The sequence below is a fragment of the Corticium candelabrum genome, chromosome 11 (assembly GCF_963422355.1).
Source record: "Corticium candelabrum chromosome 11, ooCorCand1.1, whole genome shotgun sequence".
NCBI lineage: Eukaryota > Metazoa > Porifera > Homoscleromorpha > Homosclerophorida > Plakinidae > Corticium > Corticium candelabrum.
The window spans coordinates 7,200,777-7,217,418 of NC_085095.1; the positions used below are offsets into that span (position 1 = coordinate 7,200,777).

Consider the following 16,642-nt stretch of genomic DNA (forward strand, 5'->3'; position numbering starts at 1 on the left):
CCGGATCTAATGTCAGAAATTTCCTAATCTTGGTCACTCGTTCTCTGCCAAATAGCTGCAGCCAGACCTAGCTGCTACGCCAGCGTCATAGTCCTACTGGATACCAACTAGGTAGAGCGGGTCACGTCAGTATCCGTCGTAACGTTGCTGCTGTAGAACTTGAAAACTGATCGCACCTATTCTCGGTCACAGAGTATCATATCTCGGTCAGTGCTTGCCATCTCGTTTCTACAACTCCGTTTGAGACGTAAGTCATCTCTGTCGATAGGCTCCTTATATGACTTCCTTTCGCCAAATTGTTGGTTTTGTCTTGTCAACCTCTACTCTCGCAGACAACGAAGAAGACGGATGACTCACGGGACATAATCTCGGTCACCTGATCTCGAGTGATTTTCTCTCTTCAGACGCAGATCTGAGGCGTTCTTTTGGCTAATGTTAGAGTCATCACCGCTGGCTACTATACCTACGGGGTAATGTTAGTGCTCATCGTACTGTTGTTACGGCAGAACGTGAAATGTGAGAGACATACTCGGACATCCGGGATTATATCTCGGTCAGTCGCTTTCATCGCGTTTCTACAAGACGAATTGAGACGTTAGTCATGTCTGTTGAAAGGTTCGCTTTGGATGTTTATGCCACTGAATAGCCGGTTTGTCTCTTCAGTTTTTCTGTTGCAGGGCGGTGAGAAAGGTGATGGCGTACGGGACCTGTTCATCTTTTTACTGGGATTCTTTCGTTCGAACGGGACTGGGAAGAATCTTTCGTCCCAATGGGATTTTCATGTTTTTCGTCTTCGGTTGAGACGTTGAACTTTCTGAATGCAATACATACACATTTCGCTCACTTTTACACAGTCTGCAAAGTCTAGTCGTTTTCAGAAACGACGTAGAACTCCTATGAACCCAAGACAAGTTTGCCTTGGTAAAATTTTGACGTTAGACGTTATCTACTAAACCTAAAAATTGCCTGCGCTGTTATGGAAACCACTTAAAATGCTTTTGAGAGTCAGAAAAGCAAATCAAAGTTTGACGGCCCTGTCAACCAGACCGTACTCGCGCATCTCGACGGGTAGATTCGACGCTTTCATGTTCACGTCTTACGTCTGCCGATGCTGAAAATGAAATGACACTACTTTTCACAATAGAAGCAACCCATTCAGTACTTTGAAACAGCTCTAGATCGGTCGGAAATGTCGAAATCCCGTTCAGACGAATTCGTTCGAATGGGATTTTGCTATCTAGCGTGATCTTTTGCGCGTAAAACACGACAAAACGTTAGACGCTAAACGTATCAAATCACGGCATTGCTTTCACGATGGCCATTGAAGCTTCTTGACGTCAAGAAACGCAAGGTAAGATTCGGTTGTCCTTGTTGACCAGACCGCACTCGCGCCTTTTGACGACTCATTTGCCATTTCATGTTCACGTCTTACGTCTGCCGATGCTGAAAATGCAATGGCACTACTTTTCACAATAGAAGCAACTCATTCAGTACTTTGAAACAGCTCTGGATAGGTTGGAAATGTCGAAATCCCATTCAGACGAATTCGTTCGAATGGGATTTTGCTATGTAGCGTGACCTTTTGCGCGCAAAACACGACAAAACGTTAGACGATAAACGTATAAAATCACGAAATTGCTGTCACGATGGCCATTGAAAGTTGTGGACGTCAGGAAAAATCAAAGAGAGTTTTTCCTGTCCTTGTCGAACAGACCGTACTCGCGCCCTATGTCGACCATTCAGTATCAGGGAGACTGAGTGCTCAGTGGTATACTACGTACGAAGAATAAAGACTCACTTAACCTACATAGCTAAAGAGTGAATGAAACAAGTATAAAAACACTTTGAGAAAATGATTTGTGTTGATTTTTTAGCTAAATGTTTCATTATGAGCTTCTTGCCATTCCAGTTTACTTAACCAATCATTGGATAGAAGTTGTAAGCCATGAATGTATTTGTTTACTAAGTTTTGTGTTCATTTGTATTTCTTCAATGAATTAAGATTATAGATATATTTCATTAAGCCTTTCTTGTCTTTGACTCGCTTGGAAAGAAGCACGAACAAGTTGTTTTTGACTTGAAGTAAAGTGATTTAGTTTTTCTATAGCTACTTACAATTGTGTGCATGTTGGAGTATAGAGTCGACGAAGTCACTTAATTTTAACGACGTTTTTTGTATTTAACAGACTGTGGATTACGGATGTGTACCGTTTAGTCAATGGATCGACTCTAGATGTAACCGACTCGTCGTTGATATACCCAATACCTCAAGTAAAATTGGATGTATTAGTACTATCGTAGTTAAGCAGAAGAAATTTTCATGCATCTAGAATTACCCGCAACAAACCGATCCATTTAATTGTGGAATATGGACTTGTGTGGTAAGTCTGTATAAACTCGTCTACTAATTCCAAAAGTAAATGTATATACTTGTTGTTACAGAACATGCTTTCAGCAGCTGTGGACAATCCTCGTGTAGCCAGCAACGTATACATGGCAGATTTGGAGTGGTATAAACATTAACTGAGTCCATCACGTCGACTTCATTAATTTTTAGATCAATCCCAATGACATGAGGACGTGGATATTGCATCGAATTGTTCTTACAGGGGCCGTTGAAAGGTACGCGTACAATTTATAGATCTAACAAAATACAATTTACTGATACAATACATGTACTGTATCCAAGAGAGAACAGATACACACTGTATCTATTTGGACATATGGTTATCACTAATCTGCTTATGCAAGGTATCGTTCAAGCCAGGAAAAGTACCCTTTTCTGTTGAAGGCACAACAGATCCCGACAGATCAAGGTATAGGAGCGTGATCTACAAGTAGCATATTTGAGCACAAAAATGTGTATTATTGTTTATCAGCAGCTATTCTCCGAAGGTTCATACATTGTGTATTGTGTTTCTGTGTTCCATACGTTCCTTGTTGTTGTTAAACAGAAAGTCAAAGAAAGGAAACTGATAAAACGTGATTATAATACTAGATCGTCTGCAAAACGGAAAAGAACAGGTAAATTTTTGCTGTGCATAATATTCTAAGCATGCCTACCCAATTCGTCTCTAAACATTACGCAGCAATCTCGCATATATGTATATTAATGTCGAATTTTTTGTATTCACGGTCTTTTTCATTTCATACTCAAAATAAACAATTCGAGTGATGAATTGAATCAACTGAAGGTATCATGCTGTAGCCTGGCTCTTTTTTTGCTTCAAATACATGTTCATCTTTCTACAGTCATCGAATGTACGTACTGTTGATGAAATAGACGGGACATTGTAATACCTGGAACAGAACGGGTATATTAGAGCATTGCTGAAAGCATGTCCTGTCCGGAGCTCCCGAAAATCTGGAAGATCGCTCAGTTTTCACGACATGGGAAAGAAATCCAAGAAGCAGAACACCTCCTGGTAGGAGCCAAGTTTCCAAAGGCTATTCAAACTATAAAAGTCAAAATTTTTCTGAAAACTTGGTATTTCCAAAACGAAGTGCAGCCGTGCAAGAGCCATGAAATCGATGACTTTATGCAGTGGATGGGAGAAACAGGGGACTGGAGATACGAGAACAAATCCATGCACGCTATTTACCACTTAGCTTATCATCATCGCCGTAGATGGGTTACTGACGAATTTGATAAAAAATTGAATAAAGAAAAAATAAGTATTTTATGCTTAGACGGTTTCAGATAAGTGAAACGTGCTGTTTTAAAATTTTTAAATTAATTTCAGTTTTATCTCTAGATAAGAAAGAATAGCAAATATATTTACATCATTTCATATTTCTCTTCCAAATAGTGCTTTGGATGTGCGTTTCTGAACTTATATTTACAGCGATCTAAAGTCGACCATAGCCTAACTATTTTAGATTGTAAACTATAACTAGAGAACGTCTGATAATACAAGTAGAGAAAGTGATCAGATGCATGGGTCTACTAGGTAGTGTTTGGTATGCACACTTATTTCGTTCATGCCATCATCAGCTCCTACATCACATCTCTAATTGCATACCAGAGTAGTGTCACACTTGACTTCAGCGTAAATATAAAGGTCGAGATGCACACAACTGCTGCAAGTGACGAAAGCGTAAAAAGATTGTGACGTAAGAAATGAGCAATGAACAATCTATAAGTTAACTAATTAATTAAAAGTACACACTCATCCCTAAATATAAACCGATCATTTTCTCAAAGTGTTTTTATACTTGTTTCATTCACTCTTTAGCTATGTAGGTTAAGTGAGTCTTTATTCTTCGTACGTAGTATACCACTGAGCACTCAGTCTCCCTGATACTGAATGGTCGACATAGGGCGCGAGTACGGTCTGTTCGACAAGGACTGGAAAAACTCTCTTTGATTTTTCCTGACGTCCACAACTTTCAATGGCCATCGTGACAGCAATTTCGTGATTTTATACGTTTATCGTCTAACGTTTTGTCGTGTTTTGCGCGCAAAAGGTCACGCTACATAGCAAAATCCCATTCGAACGAATTCGTCTGAATGGGATTTCGACATTTCCAACCTATCCAGAGCTGTTTCAAAGTACTGAATGAGTTGCTTCTATTGTGAAAAGTAGTGCCATTGCATTTTCAGCATCGGCAGACGTAAGACGTGAACATGAAATGGCAAATGAGTCGTCAAAAGGCGCGAGTGCGGTCTGGTCAACAAGAACAACCGAATCTTACCTTGCGTTTCTTGACGTCAAGAAGCTTCAATGGCCATCGTGAAAGCAATGCCGTGATTTGATACGTTTAGCGTCTAACGTTTTGTCGTGTTTTACGCGCAAAAGATCACGCTAGATAGCAAAATCCCATTCGAACGAATTCGTCTGAACGGGATTTCGACATTTCCGACCGATCCAGAGCTGTTTCAAAGTACTGAATGAGTTGCTTCTATTGTGAAAAGTATTGACATTACATTTTCAGCATCGGCAGACGTAAGGCGAGAGCATGAAACGGCGAATAAGTCGTCGAAAGGCGCGAGTGCGGTCTGGTCGGCAAGGACAACCGAATCTAACCTTGCGTTTCTTGACGTCTCCAAGCTTCAATGGCCATCGTGACAGCAATGCCGTGATTTTATACGTTTATCGTCTAACGTTTTGTCGTGTTTTGCGCGCAAAAGATCACGCTAGATAGCAAAATCCCATTCGAACGAATTCGTCTGAACGGGATTTCGACATTTCCGACCGATCTAGAGCTGTTTCAAAGTACTGAATGGGTTGCTTCTATTGTGAAAAGTAGTGTCATTTCATTTTCAGCATCGGCAGACGTAAGACGTGAACATGAAAGCGTCGAATCTACCCGTCGAGATGCGCGAGTACGGTCTGGTTGACAGGGCCGTCAAACTTTGATTTGCTTTTCTGACTCTCAAAAGCATTTTAAGTGGTTTCCATAACAGCGCAGGCAATTTTTAGGTTTAGTAGATAACGTCTAACGTCAAAATTTTACCAAGGCAAACTTGTCTTGGGTTCATAGGAGTTCTACGTCGTTTCTGAAAACGACTAGACTTTGCAGACTGTGTAAAAGTGAGCGAAATGTGTATGTATTGCATTCAGAAAGTTCAACGTCTCAACCGAAGACGAAAAACATGAAAATCCCATTGGGACGAAAGATTCTTCCCAGTCCCGTTCGAACGAAAGAATCCCAGTAAAAAGATGAACAGGACCTAATGTCGGTCACAGTATGAGCGCAGTTGTTGGGTTCTACAGCTTTCAGGTAAGTGGTCTTACCTTCATTGGGCATTGTACATACGGTAATAGTCGACTAAGGCTGATTGAAAGTGTTTTGTAGTGAATTTGTAGAACTATAGCAGATTCTAGTAACTAGACTGTTAGTTGTCCTGTCTAAACTATGTTTTTCAATAATAATTAAGATAACCTTTATTTAGTACATGTGGTTTAGTGCTAATTATCAAATTTTGTGAGTGATAGATTGATGATCATGGAGATAAACTTTGATTCCATTGTGGCACAAGTTGAATGTCACAAGAGTATGCCAGGACTCTGCATACTTGTAAACTGTGTATGTACTACGATCTTGTTGATTGTAAGATTTTAGCTACATCAGTTAGTATCAACAACATGCACTGCTTAGCTAATTAGCTGATTCTATACACAGAAGGTTGGTTGGATATCTTCACTGGAATAATTATCATAACTGTCTCAGACTCAGAACTGTGTCATGAGAAAGATTGTTCTCTCTTTGGCAACATGTCACCATTTTCATAAGTTCTCAGCATAACTCTCCTGAGGATAAAAGTAAAAAGCAGTTTGTGTGCAATTCTACTTGATAAAATCATCAATCATCCCATCCAAGATAAAGAATCATTACATCTGCCCGTCAAGAATGTAGAAACAGGTAGGAATACTCTCTGGTTAACTGCCAACAAAACGTGAAAATTCAGAGTCATCACGTTGCAAGTTTGAAGTGCCAAAAATAGTAAGTTAAAGACACACATTCGTGACAATATAGCTCTAGAACAACAGTAGACTAAAAATCACACAATACACCCTACTCAGGAACCCGTCTTTCTCAAAATCGCGTGACCGAGATTATGTCCCGTACGCCATTACCTTTCTCACCGCCTGTAACAGTAAAAACTGAAGAGACAAAACCGGCTATTCCGTGGCATAACATCCAAAGCGAACCTTTCAACAGCCATGACTACCGTCTCAATTCGTCTTGTAGAAACGCGATGAAAGCGACTGACCGAGATATGATCCCGGATGTCCGAGTATTTGTCTCTCACATTTCACGTTTGTCGTGTATTCACTCAATGTACTATTCAACACACGTTAACGGCCGCTACTCTAACACTGACTCAAACACCGGTTCAGTCATCCTTTATCTACCGCAAAACCCCAGTTCCCGTATGCTAGCAAGCATCTACAAACACTGTGACACAACATTTTCTCCCCCTTCTAATCGAGTTGCATATTCCACCTCAAAATCTTCGAAGCGTTTGGGCCTTGTCCTCACTCGTTTTGGCCTTGTTGTTTCTGTCTCATTTTCATGATCATGGGCAGTGCCTGCATCACTTGCTGCCTCTCCTTCGACTTCGACATTTCCCCCATCGTGTTGATTTCCTGTCATGTCTTCTGAGATCTCCTCTTCCCCATCAGTCCAGCTGAGTACTGCAGCTGTATTTGCAACACCAGCTGGCTTCGCCACAGCAATTAATTGGTCAGCATGCCACAGACGTCCATCTTGTAGCAGGTAAGTGTCCTTCCCTACCCTTGACCAGACTTCTACTGGATCGGACAATTGCGACTTCAACTTATGGCCTCTTAGCGGACGCTTTACTCTTACCCAACTTCCAGGAGAAAAGGACGAGGCTCTAGCTCTCCTTTTATGATCTACATATGCCTTCATCGCTGCCTGTTTCCTTGCCACGACCTCGTCCGCATTCTTCAGCTGAAGTGATCCCTTCTTATCTTGCCTAGGAATCATCTGGGATAAGGGCTGCCGAAGCTTTCGGCCCAACATAACTTCTGCTGGTGATTTCCTCGTAAGTGAATGCGCCGTAGACCGGTAATTAAACAATGTGCTTTGCACTGAACTCTCCACTGAACGCTGGGCTGCCACTCCTACGGATTTTACCGTAGGCTACGGTAAAATGGCCTTCATACTTGCCTACGGATTCCGTAGGCCATTCCTACGGATAAATGCAGCACTGAGCAAACACATACTCGATGATCACATGGCATTTAGTTGTAGGTCTTCCGAAGTCACTCAACGTCGTGCTATCGAACCGTGGTGTGTACTGTACGTAAATTTGTATGTCTAACTTACCTAGTACAATGTACAAACAGTACGAACGTCGATTTCTTTTGCAGTAGTCTAACAGTTCCGGGATGTTCGGGGATGTGAGGTAGTCTCGCGTAGCCAGACCTTTCACTACTTGTCAGGCGCCTAGCGCCTGAGGTGAAAGCCTGGCCACGCGAGGCTAGATGCGGGCAGCGTATCCGGGATAGATCCGATCGTGCATCATGAAACGATGGCTACAGGCCTACAAGAAGGACCTCAGCTACAAGACTGGCGGTCTTAGGACCTTGCGTACCCACGCAACCTCGCGGGAGCACGTTGCAAGAGTACAACAAAAAAATTCTGGATGGAAAGGCACTATCAAGGCCAGCTTTGCTCCAAAGCAAGAGAACGCTGTTTCGGTAGCTGCAACAAACGCCGTCCTAAAATTGGCATTCTTCTTTGCTGAGCATGACGTAGCTCTTGCAGTGTCTGATCATCTGACTCCACTGCTTCCAATCCTTTTCCCGGATTCTAAGATTGCTTCAGCCGTTTCTGCCGGGCGCACCAAAATGACTGCAGCCGTGCACACCGTTGCTGATAGCATGCACGCACATCTCGTTTCCCAGATGAAAATTGGATTTTTCAGCATCGTTCCTGATGAATCTACTGATATATCAGTGTTTGAACAGGTGGCAGTATCAGCTCGCGTGATCGACACTACAGATGGATTGGTGAAGTCCTATAGTTTGGGCATTAAACCAGTTCCGTCAGCGTCTGCTACCAACATTTTCGGCAAGATTGAAGAAATGTTCAAAGATGATGGTATTCCATGGAGAAACATGATCGCTTATGGATCAGATGGGGCCAACGTCATGCGTGGATCAAAGAATTCTGTTTTGACTAGGCTCAAGAACGTTCAACCTTACCTGTATTCTATTCACTGCACATGTCATCAGCTCCACCTTTGTGCTCAGGGTGCTTCTAAATGCATACCACCCATAGTAGAAGACTTCGCTAGGAATGTGGCATACTTTTTTGAGAAAAGTGCAAAACGTGTCGCGAGATACAAAGAGTTTCAGGCAGCTGCAAACGTTCCTTCACACAAGCTCATAAAACCGTCCTCTACAAGATGGCTCAGCTTGCATCAAAGTGTATCAAGAGTCTTGGAGCAGTGGGACGCTCTTGAACAGTACTTCACCCAAGACAACGATGTAAGGAACGTTTCAAAAGTAAAGGAGTGGGTTGAATTGATGGCAGCCAAGTCCACTAAAGCCTACCTATACTTTCTGAAGGAAGTCTTACCTATTTTTACAACAGTGAACTGCCGCTATCAGACAAGCAATGTTATGATTCACAAACTGTATGATGACCAGCGACAACTTCTGAAGATACTTCTTCTCAACTGCATCAAGCAGTCAAGCATAAGCCAAACCACTGATTGCCTTACCCTTGACCTAGACAATGAGGCACTGTGGATTGATGTGATAGATTTGGTTATCAGCAAGGACTGCGAGGCTATTGTGGCAGATATGTCTCATTTTGAAAGGAGCGCTTTCCTGACTGTATGTCGAGATTTTTATCTTGTGGCAGCAAAAGAGGTCAAACGTCGATTGCCTCTGTCATGCCCTGTTCTATCTGCTCTCCGGTTTCTATGCCCCGAAAGAGGCAAGGAACGCTCAGCAAGAGAAATTGGCCACCTAGCTAGCCAATTCTCGAATGTTGTCCTCCCAGAGAATATTACCAAGCTGCAGCGGGAGTGGCAGCGCTATCAGACCGAGAGCACTTCTAGTCGAAGTTCATTACCTCTGGCTATAGACAAACACTGGCATGAATTGATTAAAAGGTCAGATGCCTCTGGCTGCCAGGAATTTCCTCTTTTATCTTGTTTTGCATCAGCTATGCTAGTTATACCACATTCTAGTGCAGATATCGAACGAAATTTTTCAAACATGGGCAGCGACAAATCCAATACCCGCAACAGTATCGGTACGCCCTTGCTTAACAGCTTGATGACAATTGGTTGCAATAAAGGTCAAATGACGTGCTTAACGTTTACACCCACGCCATCGATGAGACGGGAGCTGCCACAACATGTGGCTAAGGCAGCTGGTCGTGCCAAGAATACCAAGTCCGCTGCAACAAATAGGAGCACTGGAGTAAATCAAGAAGCAGCTTGTGCAAAGACACCCGTCCTAGTGTGTCAATCTGAATCATCTGCACACAACCCATGCCCAATGCAAGATTTGAAAGAACCTGTTATTCAATTCCAGACAAAACGCAGATCTAGTTCAGTTACAAAGCATCCTCCTTTCTCACGCAAGCGTCCAAGTACTTCTGCTATCCACACCCATCCTGCCACAACGGCCAGCAAAATGAGCAAACGAGGTGATACTCCAACAGCCCATAATGCAAGTAGTCCGAAAGTTAATGCATTTGAGTTTCTTCAATCACAGTTACTTCACCACAATGAGAATCTAGACTCTAAAGAGATATGGACATACCGGGGTTCAGAATACCTATTAGCACCTTCGCTCTGCCAGTCTCGTATTGATGGACGTGATGGCAGCAATGCTTGCACTGTCATAGCAGCTCAAGTGTGTCAGCTGATTCTTTTGCAGAAAGACTCGTTTTTACTACCGCCTGAAACCTCTTTCCTAGAAGAGACTCTTGTCAACGCTATGAGGGCAGGAAATGCTACGTACGATCAGATGGGCTTGAAGGGGTTTCTGAGTGCATACGATGTTGTAAGCATGGAACCCTCGCCCACCCTTCTAGCTTCGGAGGATTATTTCATACGACCGGGATGTTGGCAGGGGCTAGTAGATTTTGTCTCCGGCAGGCTACGTTCTTTCACTGATGACAAAGTGGTGGCTGGCGTGCTAGTTGTATCACCTTATTCATTTGCAGTGTGCTACCTGCAGGAACACAGCTTGTTCATTGTGTTTGACAGCCATTCACATGGTAACGCAGGTGGCTTGATTGGCAGAGTGCCAAAGAATTTTGCTGCTAAATACTTTGAAGAGTTCCTTGGTCGCCACTATGCACACCTAGAATTTGTTCCTTCTAGTAGCAACAAAGTAGCGCAATTTACAAGCTTATTCGTTAAGGATTTGTGGTAAATAAAACTTTCTGCTGTTCTTTAGTTCTAACAGTTATGGATATATAGTAAATAACTGTTGCTGCTGTTCTGCAATTACGCGTAGTAGCATTTCATTAATACACTGTACCAAGAAAACGTGCAAACAAAAAATGCGTGGGCGCGGTCATCCTAAATTCTAAATTAGGTGGGCGTGGCCGTGCGTCACTGCGCCTACGGATATTTTGCTCTTCCAAGTGTGGCAGCCCTGTGAACGTCCTTCCAACAACCCTGTCTTCAGGCCTTGTTTAAGCACTTGATTGAATCTTTCGACTCCTCCATTTGCTTTTGGATGATACAGTGGTGTGAGAATATGGCGAATACCCCGTTCTCGTAACCACTGCTGAAACTCATACGACCGGAACTGAGGTCCATTGTCCGTTGTTATCGACTCAGGAAACCCCCACCTAACAATAAGGTCTTCCAAAAACTGCACAACCTCTTGCGTCCGCACTTGTGAGCACAGTCTTACTTCTGGCCACTTTGATCCCAGATCATGAACTACAATAGCGTATCGCTGGTGAGCCATTGCTATTTGAATTTCTCCAAAGATATCTACCTGAAGTCGTTGCCACGGTACCGCTGTCCAAGGAGTAGGTTGTAATGGAGCATGTACAGGTTGGCGAGACTTCCCGCTGACAAGGCAGGGCTCACAATCTCTCACCATTTGCTCAATTTGGCGGTCAATCCCAGGCCACCAGGCAAACTCTCGGCATCTCTGTTTCATACGAACAACCCCCAAGTGACCCTCATGAGCTAGCTGTAGCACCCGTTTCTGCAGCAACCTTGGTACGACTATTCGATTCCCTCTCATCAGACAACTCGACTTTCCACCCACAGGTGCCAACTCGTGTCGAACATTCCAAAAAGGACGGGACTCTCCTTTGACATCGTGCCATCCTTCCCGGATGCACCTTAAAACCGTTTGGATTTCTGCATCTGCACCTGACTCCCTTTCCATTTCATCCAAGGGTACCCCCGGGCTCCATGTGCTCAACAATAATATACATTCTTCCACATCATCAGAGTCCCATGCTGAATTCTCAGCTGGAGCTGGTGACCTCGACAGTAGATCAGCAACTTGATTGGAATGACCAGGTCGATATTCCACGCGGAATGTATACTTGTACAGCCGTTCTGTCCACCGGTGTAATCGCAATGGCCTTTGACCTGTTCCTGACGCAGATAGCAGTGATACCAAGGCTTGGTGATCGGTACGAAGTACAAACGGTCGTCCAAACAAAAATACATGCCACTTCTCACACGCCCACACACAGGCCAATGCCTCCCGTTCTCCCACAGCATATTTCTGCTCTGCTGGTGACAACGCACGGGACGCATATGCCACAGGACGTTCCTGTCCATCTTGTATTTGAGACAATACTGCCCCAATAGCTACTCCAGAAGCGTCACACGACACAAAGGTGTCCGCTGTGGATGAAAAGTGGGCAAGAACTGGTGCTGATGTGACAAGCTGTTTCAATTTGTCAAATGCCGTTTGACATTCAGTGGACCATTCCCAATGGGCATCCTTCCGTAATAAGCACCGCAAAGGAGAAGAGATATCAGCATAGCCCTGCACGAACCGGAGGTAGTAATTTGTCATACCGAGGAATGAATTTAGTTCTGTCACTGATGTCGGTTCTTTCAGTCTTTCAACTGCTTCTATGTTAGATGTTAGAGAACGAATACCACTCGCCGAAATATTGTGTCCCACAAATGATATTTCCTTAACTGCAAAAGTGCACTTGTCCACATTTAGTGTCAAATTGTGATGTTGTAGTCGTTGAAACACATCATTCAGTCTCTTATTGTGACTTGGTCGATCTGGCCCATGAACGACAATATCGTCCATGTAGACAGCAACTCCTGGTATTCCGGCTACGACCGTAACCATGACTTTCTGGAAGGCACTTGGGGCCGATGCCAAACCGAATGGCATTCTCTTGAACTGGTAAGTCCCCTTATGTGTTACAAATGCTGTAATAAAGCGACTTTCCTCTGCCAAAGGTATTTGCAAGTACCCCTGGTTTAAGTCCAGCTTCGAAAATACTGTAGATCCATAAAACTCTGCCGCTATGTCTTCCATTGTTGGAAGTGGATGCTTGCCAGGTATGATTGCCTGATTGGCTCTTCGAAGGTCTACGCAGAGTCTAATTGCCCCTGATTTCTTCCATACAACTACTAAATTTGAGATCCATGGGGATGAATCCACTTTTTCAATGATATCCAAACTCTCCCAACGATCCAACTCCTCTGCCACCCTCTCTCGTAGGGCCAGTGGCAATCTCCTAAGTGGCTGCATAATCGGTGGTACGGTGGTGTTCACTAACGGGCAATGAACAAAGTGATTGGCTTTCCCCAATCCACTGAACACCCTAGGCCATCTCCGACTCCAACCTCCCTTAGTAACTCCATCGTTGAGCAAGTCAACCGCTTGTACACTATGACTGCCTAGTTCTTCTGGATCCCAACAAATTTGAAATCCCAGGGCATCAAACAAGTCGAGACCTAGTATGTCTGTCCCCTTGTCTGTAATATAGAATGGAAACTCTGCTAATTGACATCTCCGGTATCGGACTGGTAGCTTTGCCTTTCCCAACACCTTTATTGGCGATCCTGCATAACCAACTAGCTTTCGATTTGCTGGTTCCAGCTTACTCCAAGAAAACCATCGATCATATGACCTTTTTGACAGCACTGAAACCTTCGCCCCCAAGTCAATAACAAGTGACAAACTGACACCAGCTAACTCGCAAACGCATTGGCGATACTCGAGTGTACTGGACTGACCACCAACAACATTGATTCGAACGGTCTCCAACTCTACCCCTTGCTCATTGCCACAATCAACTTCCTGGATCTGTGACTGTTTCTTTGACCTACAGCAACGTGCGTAGTGTCCTATTCTCCCACATTTTCTACAGGTCTGTGTTGATGCTGGGCATGTTGAACCCTTGTGAACCGAGAACCCACAGTTACCACATTTGCCGTCTCCTCTGCTACTCCAGCCGCTTTTACCTGGCCGTGTCTGTACTTGACGAATCCCACGTGACTCCTGTGCCAATTGACCCAAAGCTGTATTAGTTAAACCTCCTGGCACTGCATCCATTACGCTACCTGACACTGTCGCAATAGCTGCTGAATCCCTAGCCGCCTCTTCCATCCGTGATGCCAGTACAATTGCTTTGTCTAGAGTAAGATCTTCATCTTCTTCCAACAAGCGGTCTCTCACTTTACCACAAACCGTCTTTTCTATAAGTTGATCCCTAATCATTTCGTCATGCAACGGTCCAAACTTGCAAGTGGCTGCTAGCTGTCTCAGAGCAAACACATATTGCTTCACGGACTCTCCTTGATGTTGCTTTCTTTGTCGGAATTTGAATCTCTCGACCATAGAATTGAGTCTCGGTCCGAACAACGTCGCACACACATCACGTAACTGAACGTATGATTCCGTCTCTGTCTCCGTCGAAAGTATCCGCTGCCCTTCCAGTCCTAAGCAATGAGTCAAAAGGGCGCGTAGTCGAGGCTTGTTGTCTGCTTCGTCTTTGATTGCCGCGGCTGCCACGTAGGTGTCAAAAGCGGACAACCAATGCTTCCATGGCACCGCCGGTTCCCCCGGGTGTGGAAGGAAAGGAGGAGGCGGGTGAATGCCTGAAGTCGCCATCCTCGTCGCCAATATTGTCGTGTATTCACTCAATGTACTATTCAACACACGTTAACGGCCGCTACTCTAACACTGACTCAAACACCGGTTCAGTCATCCTTTATCTACCGCAAAACCCCAGTTCCCGTATGCTAGCAAGCATCTACAAACACTGTGACACAACAACGTTCTGCCGTAACAACAGTACGATGAGCACCAACATCAGCCCGTAGGTATAGTAGCCAGCGGTGATGACTATAACATTAGCCAAAAGAACGCCTCAGATCTACGTCTGAAGAGAGAAAATCACTCGAGATCAGGTGACCGAGATTATGTCCCGTGAGTCATCCGTCTTCTTCGTTGTCTGCGAGAGTACAGCGACGCCTCTGTTATCGGACACCATCAATCATCGGACAGCCGTGCAAGAAGTAAACGAAGTAAGACTGAGCTTTGCTAAAGCCCACAGTAAGAAGAATTAGTAGAGACTGTGATTCCAGACGCGGGACTTCCAATTGCAAAGGCTTGAAACGGTTATGCTAGGACGGTAAACGTGATCCTTCTCTGCGATCCCGTTCATCGGACACCACCATCATTCACCGGACAAGACCTCCCTCATGAAAACGCAGAGGCAATTCTGCAACTTCACACCTGAGATAGGATTATAGGTGACTAGCTAACACAACAACACTTCACCAGTCTACCAAACAACCATAGAATTTATGTTCGAACAGGTCCCGTATACTCTTACAGTGCGACCCGTACAACAGAGCTAGATCTCTCAAGTTCAACCACGCATACATACTCCTATCGTGGCAGAGCTTTGCCCTACATTGTAGCTCCAGTCGAACAGAAGCCCTCAGTATCTGACCGGCACACGGGCCCCAGTGCCCCAGTTGTTGTGACTCCCTCTTATGCCGCAAACTCAAGAAGGGGACACATACAAGACTTCTCACAGAAGTAATGCAACGTGTAAGTGCAAATACTCTGTACCAACTGCTTCCAGAGATACCAAGGGTTCTGCGCTAGAGGTATCTAACCAGTCACACAAACATGGATGTCGACGGTACGTACGTACGGCCTAGACTAGCTACGTACGTCAGTTACTGTGCTTGAATATTTCTAAGACATGTACAGTATGCGCAAACCGCTATTGCAACAAACTAGTACGATACGCAGTTGTAATTACAGCATGCAGATGCCCATAGCATAGGAGAGATATTGATCTGTGTGAGAGCAGGGAAAGCTGCCAGTTAGCACCCTGTGACAACAAGGAAGAGGCACTTCTTGACCATTGTGGCTTCACCTACATACACAGAGAGATCTGAGAACACTGCTAGTAGACATTTTGAACCATCTTCCTACACAACTTTAGTTAATTAATATTAAGTTACTATTTTCACGTAATTACTATGGTTTTACACAGTGTATACCACAATAGTGTACATGTATGTACTGCTTTCAAGTCACCATAGGTGTATTACGTATATTACTGCAGTGTACACATTACAAGGCTAAACATCTTCAAGTTAGAGCCTCTACACGTATGTTACACATATTGTCCGAACGATTGTCCACTAGATCGCGAAAACACATGCAATATCTAGATGGCGCGAAGCAGCACCGCCCTGACACCACAAGTCACGCCCAAATCTGGCTGCCATCTGTCATGAGTCCTGCTCGATACCCGTGATACGGTAGACTCCGTCGAGAGGATTGACTATCTGGGGAATGACGAAGGCGGGGAGAGACTGGCTCGAGTCTAAAGCTGGATTTACAATATGGGAACGCTTGAGCGTCGCGTCGCGTGCGTCTTGTCATGTTGTCTTGCGTGGGAGTGGCACGTATCGCGTCACACGCGTCGTATCATTCACAATACGATTTCAGCGCGCGGTAGACGTCGCTGCCTGAATTATTGAACTGACCACTCGCGCTTCGATTTTCTACTAGCACAACTCTGCCGGAACCCGAACTTGCTCAAACTCAATTTCTGCGCGTTCTCCCATGCACGCAGGTCTTTGTACATCTTGCAGATGATCATCCACAAGCAAGAACAGCTCCATACACAATCTAAAGACCGCTCAACGTCGAGTACAGCGCCGAAA

At 44.3% G+C, this 16,642-nt stretch overlaps 4 protein-coding genes and 1 long non-coding RNA gene across 9 annotated transcripts; 2 read left to right on the forward strand and 3 right to left on the reverse strand.

Annotated features, from left to right (window-relative positions):
* The first annotated feature begins 538 nt into the window (after window positions 1-538).
* On the forward strand, window positions 539-3,800 carry LOC134187362 (uncharacterized). Of its 5 annotated transcripts, none has more exons than XR_009971082.1 (11): window positions 539-615; window positions 678-1,938; window positions 2,003-2,082; window positions 2,187-2,271; window positions 2,331-2,381; window positions 2,443-2,487; window positions 2,558-2,622; window positions 2,690-2,816; window positions 2,880-2,895; window positions 2,955-3,194; window positions 3,253-3,800. It is a non-coding gene; the product is annotated as an uncharacterized LOC134187362 (long non-coding RNA). The 5 variants fall into 5 exon arrangements; XR_009971083.1 differs by lacking the exon at window positions 539-615 and having other exon boundaries at window positions 630-1,818; window positions 1,875-1,938; XR_009971084.1 differs by lacking the exon at window positions 539-615 and having other exon boundaries at window positions 630-1,351; window positions 1,875-1,938.
* Window positions 3,801-4,731: 931 nt separating this feature from the next.
* LOC134186676 (uncharacterized) lies at window positions 4,732-7,920 on the reverse strand. Its single transcript, XM_062654689.1, has one exon. It carries the CDS (start codon window positions 7,492-7,494, stop codon window positions 6,895-6,897), a length of 600 nt encoding a protein of 199 aa, XP_062510673.1. The 5' UTR covers window positions 7,495-7,920; the 3' UTR covers window positions 4,732-6,894.
* Window positions 7,921-7,997: 77 nt separating this feature from the next.
* LOC134187253 (uncharacterized) lies at window positions 7,998-10,874 on the forward strand. Its single transcript, XM_062655370.1, has one exon. The coding sequence runs from the start codon at window positions 7,998-8,000 to the stop codon at window positions 10,872-10,874; it is 2,877 nt and encodes a 958-aa protein (XP_062511354.1).
* Window positions 10,848-13,137, reverse strand: LOC134187377 (uncharacterized protein K02A2.6-like). Its single transcript, XM_062655494.1, has one exon. It carries the CDS (start codon window positions 12,978-12,980, stop codon window positions 11,031-11,033), a length of 1,950 nt encoding a protein of 649 aa, XP_062511478.1. The 5' UTR covers window positions 12,981-13,137; the 3' UTR covers window positions 10,848-11,030.
* On the reverse strand, window positions 13,045-14,912 carry LOC134187254 (uncharacterized). The gene is made up of 2 exons (XM_062655371.1): window positions 13,127-14,912; window positions 13,045-13,061 (listed from the first exon to the last, which is right to left on the reverse strand). The coding sequence occupies exons 1-2, from the start codon at window positions 14,559-14,561 to the stop codon at window positions 13,045-13,047; spliced, it is 1,452 nt and encodes a 483-aa protein (XP_062511355.1). The 5' UTR covers window positions 14,562-14,912.
* Window positions 14,913-16,642: the final 1,730 nt, after the last annotated feature.